General features: G+C 42.0%; 1 protein-coding gene across 6 annotated transcripts in view; it reads left to right on the top strand.

Annotated features, from left to right (window-relative positions):
- The window catches only part of MRTFB (myocardin related transcription factor B), a 70,545-nt gene that overhangs the window by 17,300 nt on the left and 37,997 nt on the right, over positions 1 to 15,248 (top strand). For 4 of the 6 annotated variants that reach the window (XM_071570744.1, XM_071570747.1, XM_071570742.1 and 1 more), the window contains exon 3: positions 3,018 to 3,188. In XM_071570744.1, the coding sequence (XP_071426845.1) occupies positions 3,038 to 3,188 (151 nt within the window). In that variant the 5' untranslated portion in view covers positions 3,018 to 3,037. Of the gene's footprint in view, positions 1 to 3,017; positions 3,189 to 13,449; positions 13,790 to 15,248 lie in introns of those variants that run through there. The other 2 variants (XM_071570746.1, XM_071570745.1) reach the window with 1 other exon arrangement.

The raw sequence follows: 15,248 nt of genomic DNA, 5'->3' as shown, positions 1-15,248 counted from the left end.
TTCTGCACATCTGCAGTCTTGTCTCATGTGCAGTCAGTGCTGCTGGTTGCAGCCTCCACTTGGGGAAAAGGCAATTGTATTCATCTTCTTGAGCTGTTAAAATGAATGTGCTGAAAAACAGTAGTGGCTCATTCTCTCATACATGCAGCAGTGTAAAAAGATGTTTAGAGAGTTGTCTTTTTTCTCCTTGTCTGTTTCTTTCTTTTGTTTATTTGTTTGGAAAGGTGCTTATCAAAATGATTTTTAAGTTTCTGAATTACTTTGTCAATCAATAAGGAAAACCTTGTGCCTAAAACAGAGTAGTAATTCCATGGATGCCAATTTTAGGAGTTCACTTTAGAAAGCTGAACAGCTGAATTCTCCTTCACATTCTAATCAAACAAAAGAGAAGCACCAAATTAACTGTTTATATTTCCTTATTGCAAGGCTTCAATTTGTCATCTTTATGGTATTTTTTAGATGTCATTGATTCACTAAGGAGCTGTAAGGATACTGGTGTATCTCAGGCAGATATTGATGATGTAGGTCACAGACTTTTTTCCCTGCTAAAAAACCCCTTATAAATGTTGGGTGGAGGTGTGTGTTTGCTTTTTGTTGGGAAGGTCAAGAGAATTTGTTGTTCTAAGCTCACAAATATTTCTGTAGTCTGATGCAGTAGCAGTTCATCAGTAATAATGAAAAGAATGAGAGCAAAATGTGATTTGAGATATGACTGAGGAATTTGAGGGATGTGGACTTTCTGGGAATTCTAGAGTGGCTTTTGTTCAAAGGTTTATGTTGCAGTAGGGTTGTTCTAGTGGTAAAGGATCATTTGGGAAAATACCTGGATTTGTAAGAGCCTATCTGAAAGATTTAGGAGAAGGCAATTGCAGTATTTGAGACTTCACTGTGAATTGGAAACTTTATAAATAGGATTGGAGTTGTGCATTGGAGACCTTTGGATTTAGGGTTTTCTTCATTATGAAGTTCATGTGCTGTATGAAACCACAGTGAAAACTGGGACCTGGGAGTCCCAGTCGGCAGTAAAGGCAGTTCTGTGTGAAGGGACAGGCAAGGCAATCACCGTGGGGGCTCCCAGAGGGGGTGACATCACCTGCTTTGAGCAGCTGGTGTGACCCTGCGGCACTGGGGGATGGATGGATGACCTCCAGAAGGTCCCTGTGAACCTGCTTTACTCGTGTTCAGAGCACAGATCAGGCACTTTTTGTGTGGGAAGTGAGGCTTGTTTTGAGTTGTGCTGCAGTGCTGCAATCAGTGTCATTTCATTGCATGCCCTGTTCTTACCTGAGTCTGGACAATAAACCCACATTGACAAACGTTCCTGAAACAAACATTAAGGAATGGACATGTAGCTGATCCAGCTCTGTGTTGTAGAAGTGATCAAAGTTAAGCTGGTTTAATTTAAAACATGATATTTAGTTATCTGCCATGGGGAGAGTAATCAGTCAAAGCTAACTTGCAGCATAACAAATGTTAAACCTTTAGTACAAGAAGGTGTTTCTGTTCATTTCACATGGACTTGAAAGCACGAATACAGCTCATGTGGTTTAATCTCTTTGAGAAGTGACTCCAAGGCAACTTACAGCTACTAAATTGTGGATAAAATGCAGTGAATATGAGCAGATAAGCAGCTAAATTTTCTCTTAAATTCTACTCTGAAGAGACTTGCTTGGTTAATAATGTACTTAATTTGTATGAGTGAGTGGGAGTATGAGGAGAGTGTAATGTCAGGAAATCGAGTGAGAGCTGGGGAAATTGTGCTTTTAAAAGCTAAGAACAAAGAAAAAAATTCTTGCATAACAGTAAGTTAATGTGTCTTCATTTAATGTGAAAGCACCAGTTGGTAACTAAGGAAAATAATGAAAAATATGCACATAACCATCCTAGTTGTTCTACAGAGATATATATCAAGCAGTACTTGTTTATATTGCTTATTTTTCATTTGGCACTTTCAGAACATGATTCTCTACCCTTTTTTGTAGTGTAGGCCATTCTTTAGGTGGTCATGATAATTTTGATTTCTTTAAAATTTTGATTATTTTAAAATCTGTAGCACTTGAAATATTTTGCGTCTGGTCATTGAAACACAAACTGCATTTTAAAAATCTTTGAACATGTAGTATTTGTATTCAGTGTACTTGAAGTTTGAAATTTAAGGTTGAGTATGGGCAGTGTTTCATATGAAAATAACTCAAAATGAATAAACAGCCTAACATTAATGAGACATGTCTTCATTTTTCTGAATCTTCTTGGATTGTTAATATTTCATATTGTTCCAGTTTCCAAGAATCCAGGGATGGACTTCATTGAAGTCCATATTGATTTATTGAAGTTCTGTGAGCTATAAAAAGTCTGTACCAGTAATTCATAGTTCTGTCTCTCCTCACAGTAGATTAAGTACCACATTAATGATAGGAAGGAAAGAAATTTGGGCTTTTATTCCACTCTGTAAAGTATTTTACAATAAGTTCACACCAGAAAGTCTTCCTTGCTGGAGAGACTGAGGATTAACTGGTTCTAACACAGTCTTGGAGTGGTGTGAAGTCCTGTGTTAACACTGAAGTTGACTCTGGCTACGGAGGAAAGTTGTGCAGTGCTTCAAAATCCTGAAAGCTGTTTGTACATTATCACATAATTGTCTAATAGGAGCTACTGAGAAAAGAGACGTTGTGCTGATCCCTGAGCTGTGTCATGGGTTGGGCATGGGAGCTCCTGAGCATCCCCAAAGAGAGGTGGTACTGGGGAATCCTTCTGTGGAGTGAGGAGAGAAACTGCCCTGCTTCTCACAGCCAGGCCACTGTTAAACTGGCTGTTATTGCATTCCATAACTATATTTTTCCAAACCTGTAATATTTGTGTAAAATCAGTAGATAATGTCCATAGATAACGTGTAAAGTTGAATTTTGTGTGCCAACGAGCAGACCAAACCCCAAAACTGAACCCAGAAAAACAACCATGTGATATCTCTGTTTCTATTGCTCAAACACAGTGTGGTTTAAGCGCTGCTGTTCCCGCAGGGTGCAGAGGAGTGCCCAGCATGGCTCACCTGGGCCCGGGGGACGCGGAGGAGGACGCGGGGCCGCCCCGGCTGGCCCCCAGCCCGCACAGCGAGGCCGTCGCACACGAGCTGCGGGAGCTGTCGCTGCAGCCCAGCCAGTGCCTGCCGCCCCTCACCGAGCGCAGGAATGGTGAGTGCGCGGCCCGGGCAGCCCAGAACGCAGCGGCTGCAGCGCTGGGGAAGGGTCTCTGAGAGCTGCGATATTATCAGAGACAAAGCGATAATTATTGGTATTATTATTCTTTTTCCTGAAAAAATAATACAGAATTGATGCTTCATGTTGTATCCTAGAAAGTTTAATTCAATGTTACATATTGAATATATCTGTCTATATCTATCTATATATGATATAAACATATCTCTGGAAAACTTGTTTTTTCTCTGTTGCCTGTAAAACCACAATGGATTACACAGGTAGCTGTGTCATATACCATGTGTTGAGTCTAAATAAGTCAGACCTCCAGAGCAGCCAAACTACTGCTCACCTGTAAATTCAGACTTGGTAATTTGGGCTGATTTGGTTAAAAATAAAATTTTTTTGGTAGAAGTGAGGAAAGCCAGAAAAAAATTTATGAAAGTGAAATTTGAACTTAATGGATTAATATTAAAGATAGGTTTAATAATCACTCTTTGTTTTTTCTTTGCACCAGAAACTAGATTTCTCCAGGAGTGTTTTAGCATGTCACTGTTTTATAGTCTGAGCAGAGAGATTTCAGTACACGGAAATACAGTGGCACTTAATTAAAAAATTCTGAAATGTTTCAGGGGTTTTTTTGTTGGATGTATTTGTGCAGGAAGCATTATGCTTACTGTGAGCTTTGGTAGTGATCCTTTAAACCTTTTGTTTACTTGAGTGAGTCTTTTGGCAGCAGTCCAGTAGCAGGCTGAACTATTCTAGTGTTGTTCTGCACAGTGATGTTAAGCTGACTTGCACCAGTTAGAACAGAAACTGCGTTTCCAATGACTCTGGAGGGGTGGGAGGCTTCTGCTGTAGTTCTGTTAAAAGTGGAGGTAATCAGAGCAGAGTAATAGAAGTGTACAGTGAAGTGGCAGGTTGTGTGCCTGGTGAGCCAGGAGTCACTGGAGATGTTATTCCCTTTTCCCTTTGTACTCTTGCTCCCCTGCCCAGAGATCCCTGTCCCACAGCAAAGCAGCCTACGAGTCCAGGTGAGCAGAGCTCGGTGGTTTTGATGCAAATTCTCATGGCTGAGCTTAGGCTTCAGTGGATTTATTGTCTCTTGAGTTCACAAAGGAACACTTGCACACTGTGCCAACTCTGCTGAAGAGAGAGAGAGGATCAATAACAAAACAGTTGGAGTGCAGTAGGGTCTTAAGCTTTGCCAGTCATTTATTACATGCAGGTGTTTATTCCCTGAATAAAGACACATGGATTGTTTTGGTGGTGGATGTTGTATGTTAGTCTTGTGAACTGTCACAATTTTAAGGTTCTTCTTTTTCATTTGAGCTGGTTTCAAGTTAACAGCTGTGGGCAATACATGGTTACTAATGAAACTAATTTGAGTTTGTCATTAGTTTGCATCTTCTGGATACTTAGGCAATACATACAGTGTGTTAGGAGATCATGTAAACCTGTGCCCTGTGTAGTGCAGCTTTTTATCGTGCCTGTTCTCTGGAGGCCAACTCTTGTTCCACTTGCTGAAAAGCAGCAAAGATTCCCATTTCATTGGTTCTGTTTTTCACACTTGTCACCTCCTGAGCGGACACGAGGACGTGTCTGTGACTCTGACAGTCCCGTGACAGCCTCGGGGGTGCAGTGTGTGCCTGGAGGGTGCTGGGTTGTGTACCCTGTGTGTGCTTTCCTAGGCAAGGTGTTTGTCCTTAGGAGGGACAGCTGGGGGAGGAGGAAGGTGACACAGATGGGGCTCTTTGGGAGCAGGAGGAGAAAACTGGTGACTGGGTGTTGCTGAGTTGGGCTGCAGTGGAGGAAGAATGCCAGGAGTGGCAGGCAGTGTGGCACAGCTGAAGTACCAGTCAGAACAATGTGCTGCCCACACACTGTGCCACAGCTTCACGAGCTGCTGTCTGAGAGCCAGGAGGTGGCAAGGGAGGGAAGGATATGCTGTCTGCTGCTGACAGCAGGAGGGTGGATGGGAATGATGCTGCCTGCAGCTTTCCAACCTGCTGTTTCAGAGCCAAAGGATGGAAAGAGATTGCACATGGAGATACCATCAAAAAAAGGAAGCAGTGCATGAGCAAAGCATTTCGCATGTTGAATTAGTACCTTTCCAGAATTGGTGAGCATGCCACTTTGACTGGTAGAAGAAGGTGTGAAGGTCTGGGTGTGAGGAGCCATACAATTGTTATTTCAAGGTGCATGTAAAATGCAAAGGTCTTGAGTTTTACAGCAATCTCGTTTGGCTCTGCAGTGGCTTCCTTGACTATCTCACTGTGCCAGAAGCTTCTCATGACAGAGGCTACTTGTTTCTGAGAGAGAGACACGTGCACTGCTCTTGTGCAGTTTTTGCCTGCAGGTGGAAGCCTGGTTGTGTCCCTGTAGGACGGGCAGGTCTGGCTCCTGTACCGCCGTGACTGACCTTCAGTACTCTGGGGCCGGCTTCAGCTCCACATCTTGGCTGTAAATGCTGTCAGATGGTGACTGTGCCCGTTCTGTCCTCTGCGTGGTGTGGAGAGACACTTCTGTTCTAGGCAGGGGAAGTTGAGAGGGCTCTGCTTCCCTGAACTCGGACCCAGAGCAGATCCAGGACTGCCTTCTGGCTCTGTTCAGGGTCGTGTGTCCTGTACTGGAGAAGAGGGTGCTGTGCCTCCCATGGCTCACTCATGGCTGGCAGCTGCTGTTCTGCAGCACAACTGAGCTCATTGAGAACAGAGCCAAGAGCCTTCTTGGGTGTTTTGTCAGCAAAAAAGCCTTGGGACAGTGAGCATCTTAAAATAAAAACAGGACTGGTAAAATCTTGATTGGAAGAATTTACCCCGAAGAAAGCAGTGCCTCTGGCTGCATAAGAACAGGGACACAGGAGCAGGGACCCTGAGGCACTGAGGGTCAGAGGAGAGTGGCAGCTTCCTGTGGGGTCAGGGAGCTTGTGGAGAACTGCAGAGAATTCAGGGGACGATGAAACACACACACCAAAAAACCCCAACCCAAACCCAAACAAAAACAAATACTCCAAATGGTGTGTATTGAGTCCTCCTGGGGGACCAGTTAAGTCAGCTGGGAGACAAGATGTTTCTTAAAATAACTGAATGAAATCCACATCACACTTAACCTAATGATAGTACTTAAATAAATCTGATGATCTAAGGGAATTTTTCTGGCATCTAAAAGAGTCGTGGTATATTAGTTTGTCTGTTATCTCTTATCTTCCACTTCCTCAGTATGTAGCACTGGTAACATGCATTCTTGGCATAGTTTTATGGCTTCTGAACAAATTCTTAATCCTCTGTGCAGTTAATAGATTTGAACTGCAAATTTGAAATTAGGGAATTGGGTGAAATTTGGGACCTTCTCCTTGCATCTGTTATGACAGGTCTTTCTCCGTTTCTTTGAGATCAGCAATTAAGTGTGTTTTTTCCTCCTGTAATGTAGGTTACTCTGCTTAGAATTTATTTTCTTGGGAGAGTTGGGAGAGATACAGTGTAGAAAAGATGGCTAGTGGGAACACTAGAGAACAACAAATGAAAAACTTAGTTCTGATTAAAGTAATAGATTGGCACAGCAAATAATTGGAAATGTCATCTTAAATTCAGCAGTTTCATAGTCACTCAGCTGAAAGCAGTGAGAGCTGGAAAACAGCATGCAGATATTCTGATTTACTACAACACCCCCCAACAACTGCAAACCAAAGCAAAAAACCCCAACAAAACAAACCTCAATGTAAGTATGCTCTGGAATACCTATCTGGATAAAGAAGTATATAATTTATATAAGTTTACAATAAAAATGTGTGTGCCTATATATATTGGAGTGTATAAATATTGTGGGTGTGTAGAATGGTTGCCCAGAGAGGTTGTGGAGTCTCCATCCATGGAGATACAAAAAATCTGCCTGGGCACTGTCCTGGGCAGTCTGTTCGTGCTGACCCTGCTCCAGCAGGGCTTGGGCCAAGCGGTCCTTGATATCAAGGGGTCACTTCCAAGCTCAGTGATTCTGTGATTTGTCTTTCCCTTAAGATTTAATAGTCCCTGAAATGTCCAATGCAAATATTCTACTAAATAATCCTGTGTAAGAACACACCATATAGTTATTAATATATATTTGTCTCTATGTTTTGGGATTTTTTGAGGGTTCAGTGTTTTGGGGGGCAGTTTGTTTTTGGGTGTCAGTAGGAAAAATAATTGTCTTTTAATGTATAGATTCTTTTGGTCTCCCTGTAAATGTGAATGTTGTGCTGTCTGTCAGGACCAGAGAGCGCAAACGGAGTAGGTACTGATTTCCCAGTAAGTCTGTCTTTGTCATTGGTACTGCCAGTTCCCACAATCCGAGCATTCCCAGGGCATCAGTCAGTGTCTACAAGGAACAATTTTCAAATATTAAAGCATGTGAAAAGACATACAGGCCAAAACTCAGAGATCTCCAGGGACTGTGACCTCTTAGATGGAATATATTCTGACATTTTCACAGGCTACATGAAAGAATTCCAGCAGGGTCATTCCATTTGGTAAACTTCTAAACAAACATTCCATCATTTTAGTTTGATTTATAGATACTATTTTTTTAATTATCAGCTTATTGTGAAGAGATTAACATGGCAGACATGACCTGTGACTGACTCAATTTAAGGCATCTGGTGTGTATGAAAAGACCCTGTTTGAGGGCTTGGCGTTTGAGTGATTACAGGAGATACAGAAAGTATGTTTTCCTTCAAAGAGTTCACTTGATCAAACTGTCTTATTCTGACCTTTTTTCTTGAAATTCCTTGTGCATAACTAAATGCATAGCTAGAAAAGAATGTTAATTTCAAATTCCACTGTATAATTGTTGCAGATTGTTACAACTAAATCGTCACTTGCAAATATTGTTGTTGCAGTGTCAGTTTGTGAGCGCCATGAGAAGGTAACACAGTGAAACAGAACTGGTCAGTGGTGTGGGGCACTTTTATAGGCACCTTTTGCAAACCAGAGATAGCATGGTGGGTGACTAAATACTGTCCTTTGAGTTAATGTATGAGTTAAATGCAGATAAGGTTAGTAAAAGATATATAAAAATATTTATTAATTTAGATGTGTATATGGGCAAGATCAAGTGGAAGGTAATTTTCATTTAAGCAGGGAACTCTGCCAACATATGTCCTCCCTTAAAAGGACTTTGTGTGGGTTTTAGTGGGAGAAGTAGAACATGCAGACTTATAAATTTGACATTACTGTAAGTGTAGTTTTTCTGGGAAAAGTGCCTGAGGTAGATGGTGAGCATAATTTGGGATGTTTGGGTCTTTGTTACCATAATGGGGAAGAATATTGGCAGAATAAACCCCCCCAAAATGAAAACACTTACAATAATTTGAGGTAACAGTCTCACTGTTTAAAGAGGTAATAGAATAAATTATAATAATTAATAATTTATATAATACCGTAATTAATATTTTAGTTTGTGTAGTCATGCACTATTTTCCTATGTGAAGAAATTATTACACCATGATCACGAACTATATTATCCTTACACAACATAAAGGAGACAGAAATTCATCAAGGTCTACATAAAACCGAGGTTAAATAGGTATTTGAGTAATTACGTTTTTATTTGCCCCTTAAAATGTTATTGTGGTAGTGAAAGAGTTTAAATACCTAAGGGGGTTTTATTTGGTTTTGTTTTTCTTTTTAATGGGCTTGCAAAGGAAGGAGCTCCATATGATGAGAAGAGTTGGAATGTGCTGTTAAACAATCGTTGCTTGGTTACCCCATGTCTAATGAGGCTGCGAAGTGGCTCAGTCAGTGATCTCACGCACACAGCACCGATGCTGGGGAGATAAGGGGCTGCTCCCAGTGGCACTGGCACTGCAGGGGGCAGCGTTTCCTCCTGGACTGGGGGATTTTGGTGAATATCTGTTACACACTTCACTTTTAAATAACACTTTTTCCATAAGCTGAAGGTTGGCACAACACTGGAAAGTCTGTGTTGCAGAGGAATGGAAGGAAAAAACACTGATGACCTTGGATGAGAAGTAAAAGTTTATGAAAAACTGGTGCAATACAATGGAATTGACTGAGATATTATTGGATTCTGGTTTATGGAACTGACAGGGATGTTCCATTCTGAGGCCCTTTTTCTGCATTTCACCCACTTGTATACAATATATGCAACTTAAATAAGCCAGAACTCAAATCAGAGATACCTGCATCGGAATATGATGCAAATTCTAACAGATTTAAATTTCATTGAAATAAAAGACCTGTGGTATATCTTTCCTTCAGCATCTGGTTTTGATACGCTGATGCTGTTGGTAATTGGGTTTAAACATGTAGTTGAAAAATACACTGTGCACAACTTAAGATTTTCTTTCAGCTGAGAGAAATGTTTTGTTGTTTGATGAAAACTAGAGTTTTGGCCACAGTTTTGGTTTTGGCTCATGATAGGTTTCTGTATGATCCTCAAAATCATTTTACTATCTGTACTGGTAAAAATAGCTCTTTTTAAACAGGTACATGTTCAAACCAGAGAGGTTTTATGTCCAGTGTTTACTTTGGACATGAGTAGTTCTCTTTATTACAAAACCTTCTCTATTTAAATACAGTCAGCAGCAGAAAGAGAAGATGAAAATTTTGCCATTGAAAAGTTTTTGCCTGTTTTTTAACAATGCCAGCAATTTCAAATGACAATCCGAATTCCAGCTGCCTTTTAGAAACTGAACACAAAAGCATTTCAAACTGTGAGCGGAGTTGAAAGACCCCCAAGCTTTTTTGTACTTGTTTTATATTTCATATTTCCTGTATTACTGCTAAAATGAAGAGTGGTCAAAGGACAAAAAAGTTGCTATTGTTTAACTAATACTTATTCTAGAGGATATTTTCTTGCAGGCCTAAATGAGTAATTTGAATAGAAAAGTTTCCACCTGTGAGGTCTTTCACCATTTCTTTTAAGATAAATGTGGAATGTCTCCTTTAAAACCAGCAGTGAAAGTGAGTGCAGTATGAAGCAGTTTTATCTGTCAAAACAATGACCTTCAAGGCAGACACCGCCCCAGCGTAGGAAGTGTGTTCAGTGTGTCAGCGTGGTGGTGGTGGCTGATGACAGGGCTCCTGCTCCCTTGCAAGAGCTTAAAAAATGGTTCTGAGATTGGAAAGTGCAGAAGTAAATCTGAGCAGTAGGTGTGGTGCTGTTGCAGTCCAAGGGAAGAATATGTGACCCTTTCCAGAGAGTTACAAATTTATTTCCTTTGGGGGATCTGCCTTCCTTCACACCGGTGATGTCACCTGCTGGTGACATCTTTGCACATCTTTGCAACAACATTGGTTTTTAGCACGAGTTTAGTACTTGAACATGTTAGCAGTGTTCCTGTTCCTTCTAGTCCAGTTCTTGGGAATGTTGAGGAACACCATGCTAAGAACATGCACTTTTCCATGCTGCAGTTTGCAGGTACAGCTGTGCAGCAGCAGCTGGGACATGTCCCCAGGTGCCTGTGAAACTGGCCCAGATTTTGAGGCATTTCTAACAGACATGCTGAGAGCTGGTGATTAGTTTTTCTTTGAAGCCCTATCTCTAAAAGAGTAGAACTACACTGTTGGTCACTCAGGTAACCAGTATATCCAAATTACCAGTTGAGCTTGGATTAATGTATATCCAAGACTGCTGGGAAAACAAGAGGTTGGAATAGGAGTGAGGGGTTTTATGATGCATGGGATAAATATTACTCTTCATGCAGGGATTTAAGAGGAACTTTACCCTGAGCAGACTATCCAGACATTTTCACAGTATAACTGAATCTGAACCAAACCCATTTTCTTCTTCCAAGGTATCTTTTCTTCTTCCTAATTTTTTCTGTCTGCCCCCACCCAACTATTCAATATTCTATAGCATTTATTGGCAACTGCAATATTTGATTACATGAAAAAAATACACATCATTTTGACCATTCATCTCTGCTAGTCAGTACAAGAATCTCCTCATTCTTATTTTCCATAAATTCTGTGATTCCTGCTTTTCTTAATAAAGTTTTTTGCATATTACTTTTGAGATTTTGACCAGACTTCTTAAAGGTTTTTTAAAATATTAATCTGTATGTTAAGCTTGTATTGAACTAAGACCTGAACTAGAAGCAAAATATTAGGCATAGCTCTCAGTGGCTGCAGCATGAGCACATTCATCTGCTGTGGGGTGGGTTCCCTGAAAAGGGGAGAAGTTGGATGGCAGGAACTCCCTGCTACTAAAGCTCATCCTTCTGAGCAAGAGCAACATTCATGAAGGCTTCAGCTGCTGTTCCTGTGGTCAGCACTCACCAGAGCACTGGGCACTCTCAGCTTATAAGCAGCACTATGAACAGAAAGGAAAGGACAGAACTACCTTGGAAATGCAATGTTTGGTTCTTTGGCTTCTTTAATTACACACTTCCTCATTAGTACATTGAAATTTTTAGATTTCCAAACACTTTGGTTTTCACATCATTGTGAAATCAGTTCAGGCCAAAGTACCAGTTTTTCATAAGTGTGTGGAGTGCACTGTACCCTTCCCATAAAACAATTCCTGCTGTTGCATATTGTCACATTGTTAGAATATAATGCATCCCTCCAAACTGGTAACTTCTGTCTTGGAACAGGAAGTGTGGAGTGGTCTGGTACATCCATAACTGTGTAAGATTCTGTTTATGGACTGTGTCAGATTTTAATGTGGGGTTTTTAAGTAGTATGTGTTTGTATTTTGTTTGTCCAAGGTTTTATTTTCTGAATGTGTGGAGTTTCTCAACAGTAATTGTGTTTCTCATGCCCAGTAAGTGTTCAGCTGCAGGCAGTGAGGAAGTCATTTGATTTATGAAATTTTTCCACAAGATTTTTTTTCCCTTCTGTTCAGTAAAAATCACTGCAAAAGCAAATGTATTGGAACAGCCTGTAGCTGTTTTTTAAGCAAAACATAATTTAAGCTCATAATTTTAATATAAATGATGTACAAACAGCAGATCTTTAGGCGGGGAGAGTGGCCTCAAATCATTCATGCTGCAAAGAGTTTTTCCTTTGCCTGTACTGTCAGCTCCTTACATGTCAAGAAGTTGATAAAGCCTGGTGAGCTCATGCCTCCTTTGAATCCGCAGTTGTGGTAGATTTAGGTCTCCCTGCTCCCAGCAGCAGGAAAACAGGGAGAGGCTTCCAAATCCTGCTGGCTGTGTCAGGCAGCTTCACACCCCGTGGTATCAGTTGCTTGCCCCGGAGTGCCCTGTCAAGGTGAAGAGTCAGTGCCAAATGATTCTTATGTGGAAAGATCCAAAGAGGCCAAAGATGGGGATTTTTTCCTAGTTTTCCCTTCTAAAAATTCTTTATTGGATGTTTGTGATGGTAGATAGATCTTCTCAAATATGATTCTGTGAAGAGACACAGCTTTTCTGGTTGGAGATGCCCTTTATCATTTTAGGCCAAAAGGTTTAAAATATGAAGTAGAGGTGTGAAAATACGTGCAATGATGGTGGTTGGGGGAAAATACACCTGCTGGAGTTACTTCTTGACATGCAGTGACTACACATTATATACAGCTTATTTTCTCTGAGTCCATGAAATTAAATGCAGACTCGTTCTCTGTTCCCTCATGGCCAGTGCCGGATACTTAGAGGGGATCCATTTCCCCGAAAATCTTCGAGGTTGACACTGAAGTTGGTGACTCATGTAAGATAAATGGGATATGCTGGAGAGAATGGCAGATCAGAAGCTGTGGGAGGAAATACTCCTGTAACTACTGGGAATAATGAGATGTGTAACTAATGCAAAAAGGAAAATAATAAAATACTTGAGGTTTAGGTATTTACAGCAAGGAATAGAATCTGTTACACTGCAAGGAAAGGCATGGAAATAACCCCTGGCTTTCCCAGTTACCTCTGCTTGATAAATGTCTGAAAGAAGACCTGGGGGTTGGGGTGGGTGGGTGGGAAGGTTCCTCACCATGACTTTCTCAGATGCCAGTGTGCAGCTTTGGTTACTGGTGAAACTTAAAGAGTAATCAATGTGCCGGTGAGCAAAGCTGAAGTGTTTCTGCTGCCCGCGGTGGTGTTCGGGGAGGGGGGAAGGGGAAAGGGAGAGTCCTCGGCAGTAGTTTGTCTTGGGAAGCAGCGAATGCTGCTCCTTCAGCAACTGCTGGATTTATTTTTAACCGCTTGACTCATTCTTTGTCAGATGATTGACCACCGAGCTGCAGAGCGAAACGCGAATGGGCAGGGGCGGCGAGCGTAACTAAAGGAAAGGGGGGAGTGGTTGTCTGGGAAGAGAGGTGGGATTTGGGAGTTGTGCTTCACACGCTCCGCGCTGCTGTGAGTGAGTGCCGGGCTGCGGAGCCGCCAGCGAGCGGAGCCAGCCCGGGAAGGACGGAAGGAAGGGAAGGGAAGGATGGTGGCTGCGCTGCCGCCCTAGGCACGGACCGGGAGCGCCGCAGGGGCAGCTCCGCCGGCACCAAAGCCGGGCGCTTTTTCCTCTGTTGGATGTTGCCACTCTAAAGGATTCTCACCATGATCGATAGCTGCAAGAAACAGCAGCAGGGCTTTGCCGAGATTTTATCTGCAGATCTTAAGCCGCTGAAGGAGAAAGAATGCCTTGAGGTGAACAGCCAGAAAAGCCTCAAGGAAGGTCAGTCACTTGCCGGGTGGGGACGGGGAGTGCAAAGTCCTGGGCAGGTTCGGTTCCCAACATGTGTGGTGTGACGCTGTGGGTCAGGAAGAATTTCTGTACACGAAATGAGGTATTGTTTTCCCTCTTAAAAAATTAAATTCTGAATTTTACCTGAGACTATTAAATAACGATGATGATACTTGATAGAAATTGCAGTATGAAGAAAAAGGAGGGATTAAGTAATCTTTTCACAGTACAATTTAGTGCTGAATTAATGAAGTACTCTGAAATTGTCCTGCAAAAGTGCTTCAAAATGTTACTGTTGATATACTGGTTAAATAAATGCCATTAAATACAATATGTCAAAATAAAACGCCACAAACCGTTAGTATTAGACATTAGTACCTCATTTTCAACAGTGCTGCTCTCAGCTCCTGTCTTTCTCTGGGATTCCCTTCTTCCCTCACACTCTAAATTAGATTTGACTCTGCTTTTGAAATTTGTGCTTTTCAAACCACATTGTGTCATCTTAAATGATCGGATTTGGACTGGGCATTACATGAGTGTAACACACAGGCATTACTTTGTGAAAGAGCAGTATTGGAGCATTATTTAAAGCTGATAATCAGTAGTATACGAGATTAATTGTAAGTGATATTTGTTAGGTGGAGGCAGTAGTGCTGCTGAGACAGGGAAATTGGGGATCCTTCCAGCTGGCCTGGGTGAAGGGGGAGAAGGGAGAGCCCTCTGGGGGCCCTGCCCAGCACAGGCCGAGTTCTGGGGTGAGTTACACCCCGGGCTCCTGCAGCTCTGGCTCAAACTCCACCTTCGCACTCAACCAGACACAAACTGTTTGTAGTAGACAAAATCCCTGCTTTCCTTTTGCACTGCTCTGCCTTGCCTTTTCCTCTAGATATCTCTGGGCTGTTCCGTGATTCAGAGATTTCTTCTTGGTGTTGTGGCAAGACTTCTTCGTGAGATCATGCCTCTCTCAGAATTTAAGTGCTGGGTTTGTTCTGGGAATTTGTTCATTTATTTTTAAATGTGTACCTTAATGAATGTTTAAAGTAGCAAAAAGATAGCCCGTATTCATTATTAGATTCAGTACCTGCCAGTCCAGCCTGAGCTGAGCTGGGGAAAAGGCTGATTTTTATGTAATGTGCTGATACCCAAGGTCTGTTACTGATCAGAAAGACAAGAAGTTGAGTGTTGCTGCATGTGGCGGTGGCTGAAAGCAGAACAGTTCTGCTCCCTTTGCAGCAGGAAAGCACTGACTGCAAGACAGGGATTGAGAGAAAGGGCCAACAGTGACTCCTTTTCCTTGGTGGCTTTGCCTTGCCATTCCAACCAGGCCCTGTTAGACGTGCTGGGGCAGCTCTGGGGCTCTGGGGGGCAACAGCAAGATTGAACAAAGCGAGGGAGCTGAGAGCGACAGAGGAGGGACTGATGTGGGCAAAACAAAACCTATCCAAGCTCA

Source organism: Pithys albifrons, chromosome 16 (genome assembly GCF_047495875.1).
Source record: "Pithys albifrons albifrons isolate INPA30051 chromosome 16, PitAlb_v1, whole genome shotgun sequence".
Lineage (NCBI taxonomy): Eukaryota > Metazoa > Chordata > Aves > Passeriformes > Thamnophilidae > Pithys > Pithys albifrons.
Note: the sequence above shows the minus strand (reverse complement) of the source record. Positions and strands in the feature narration are given on the sequence as shown.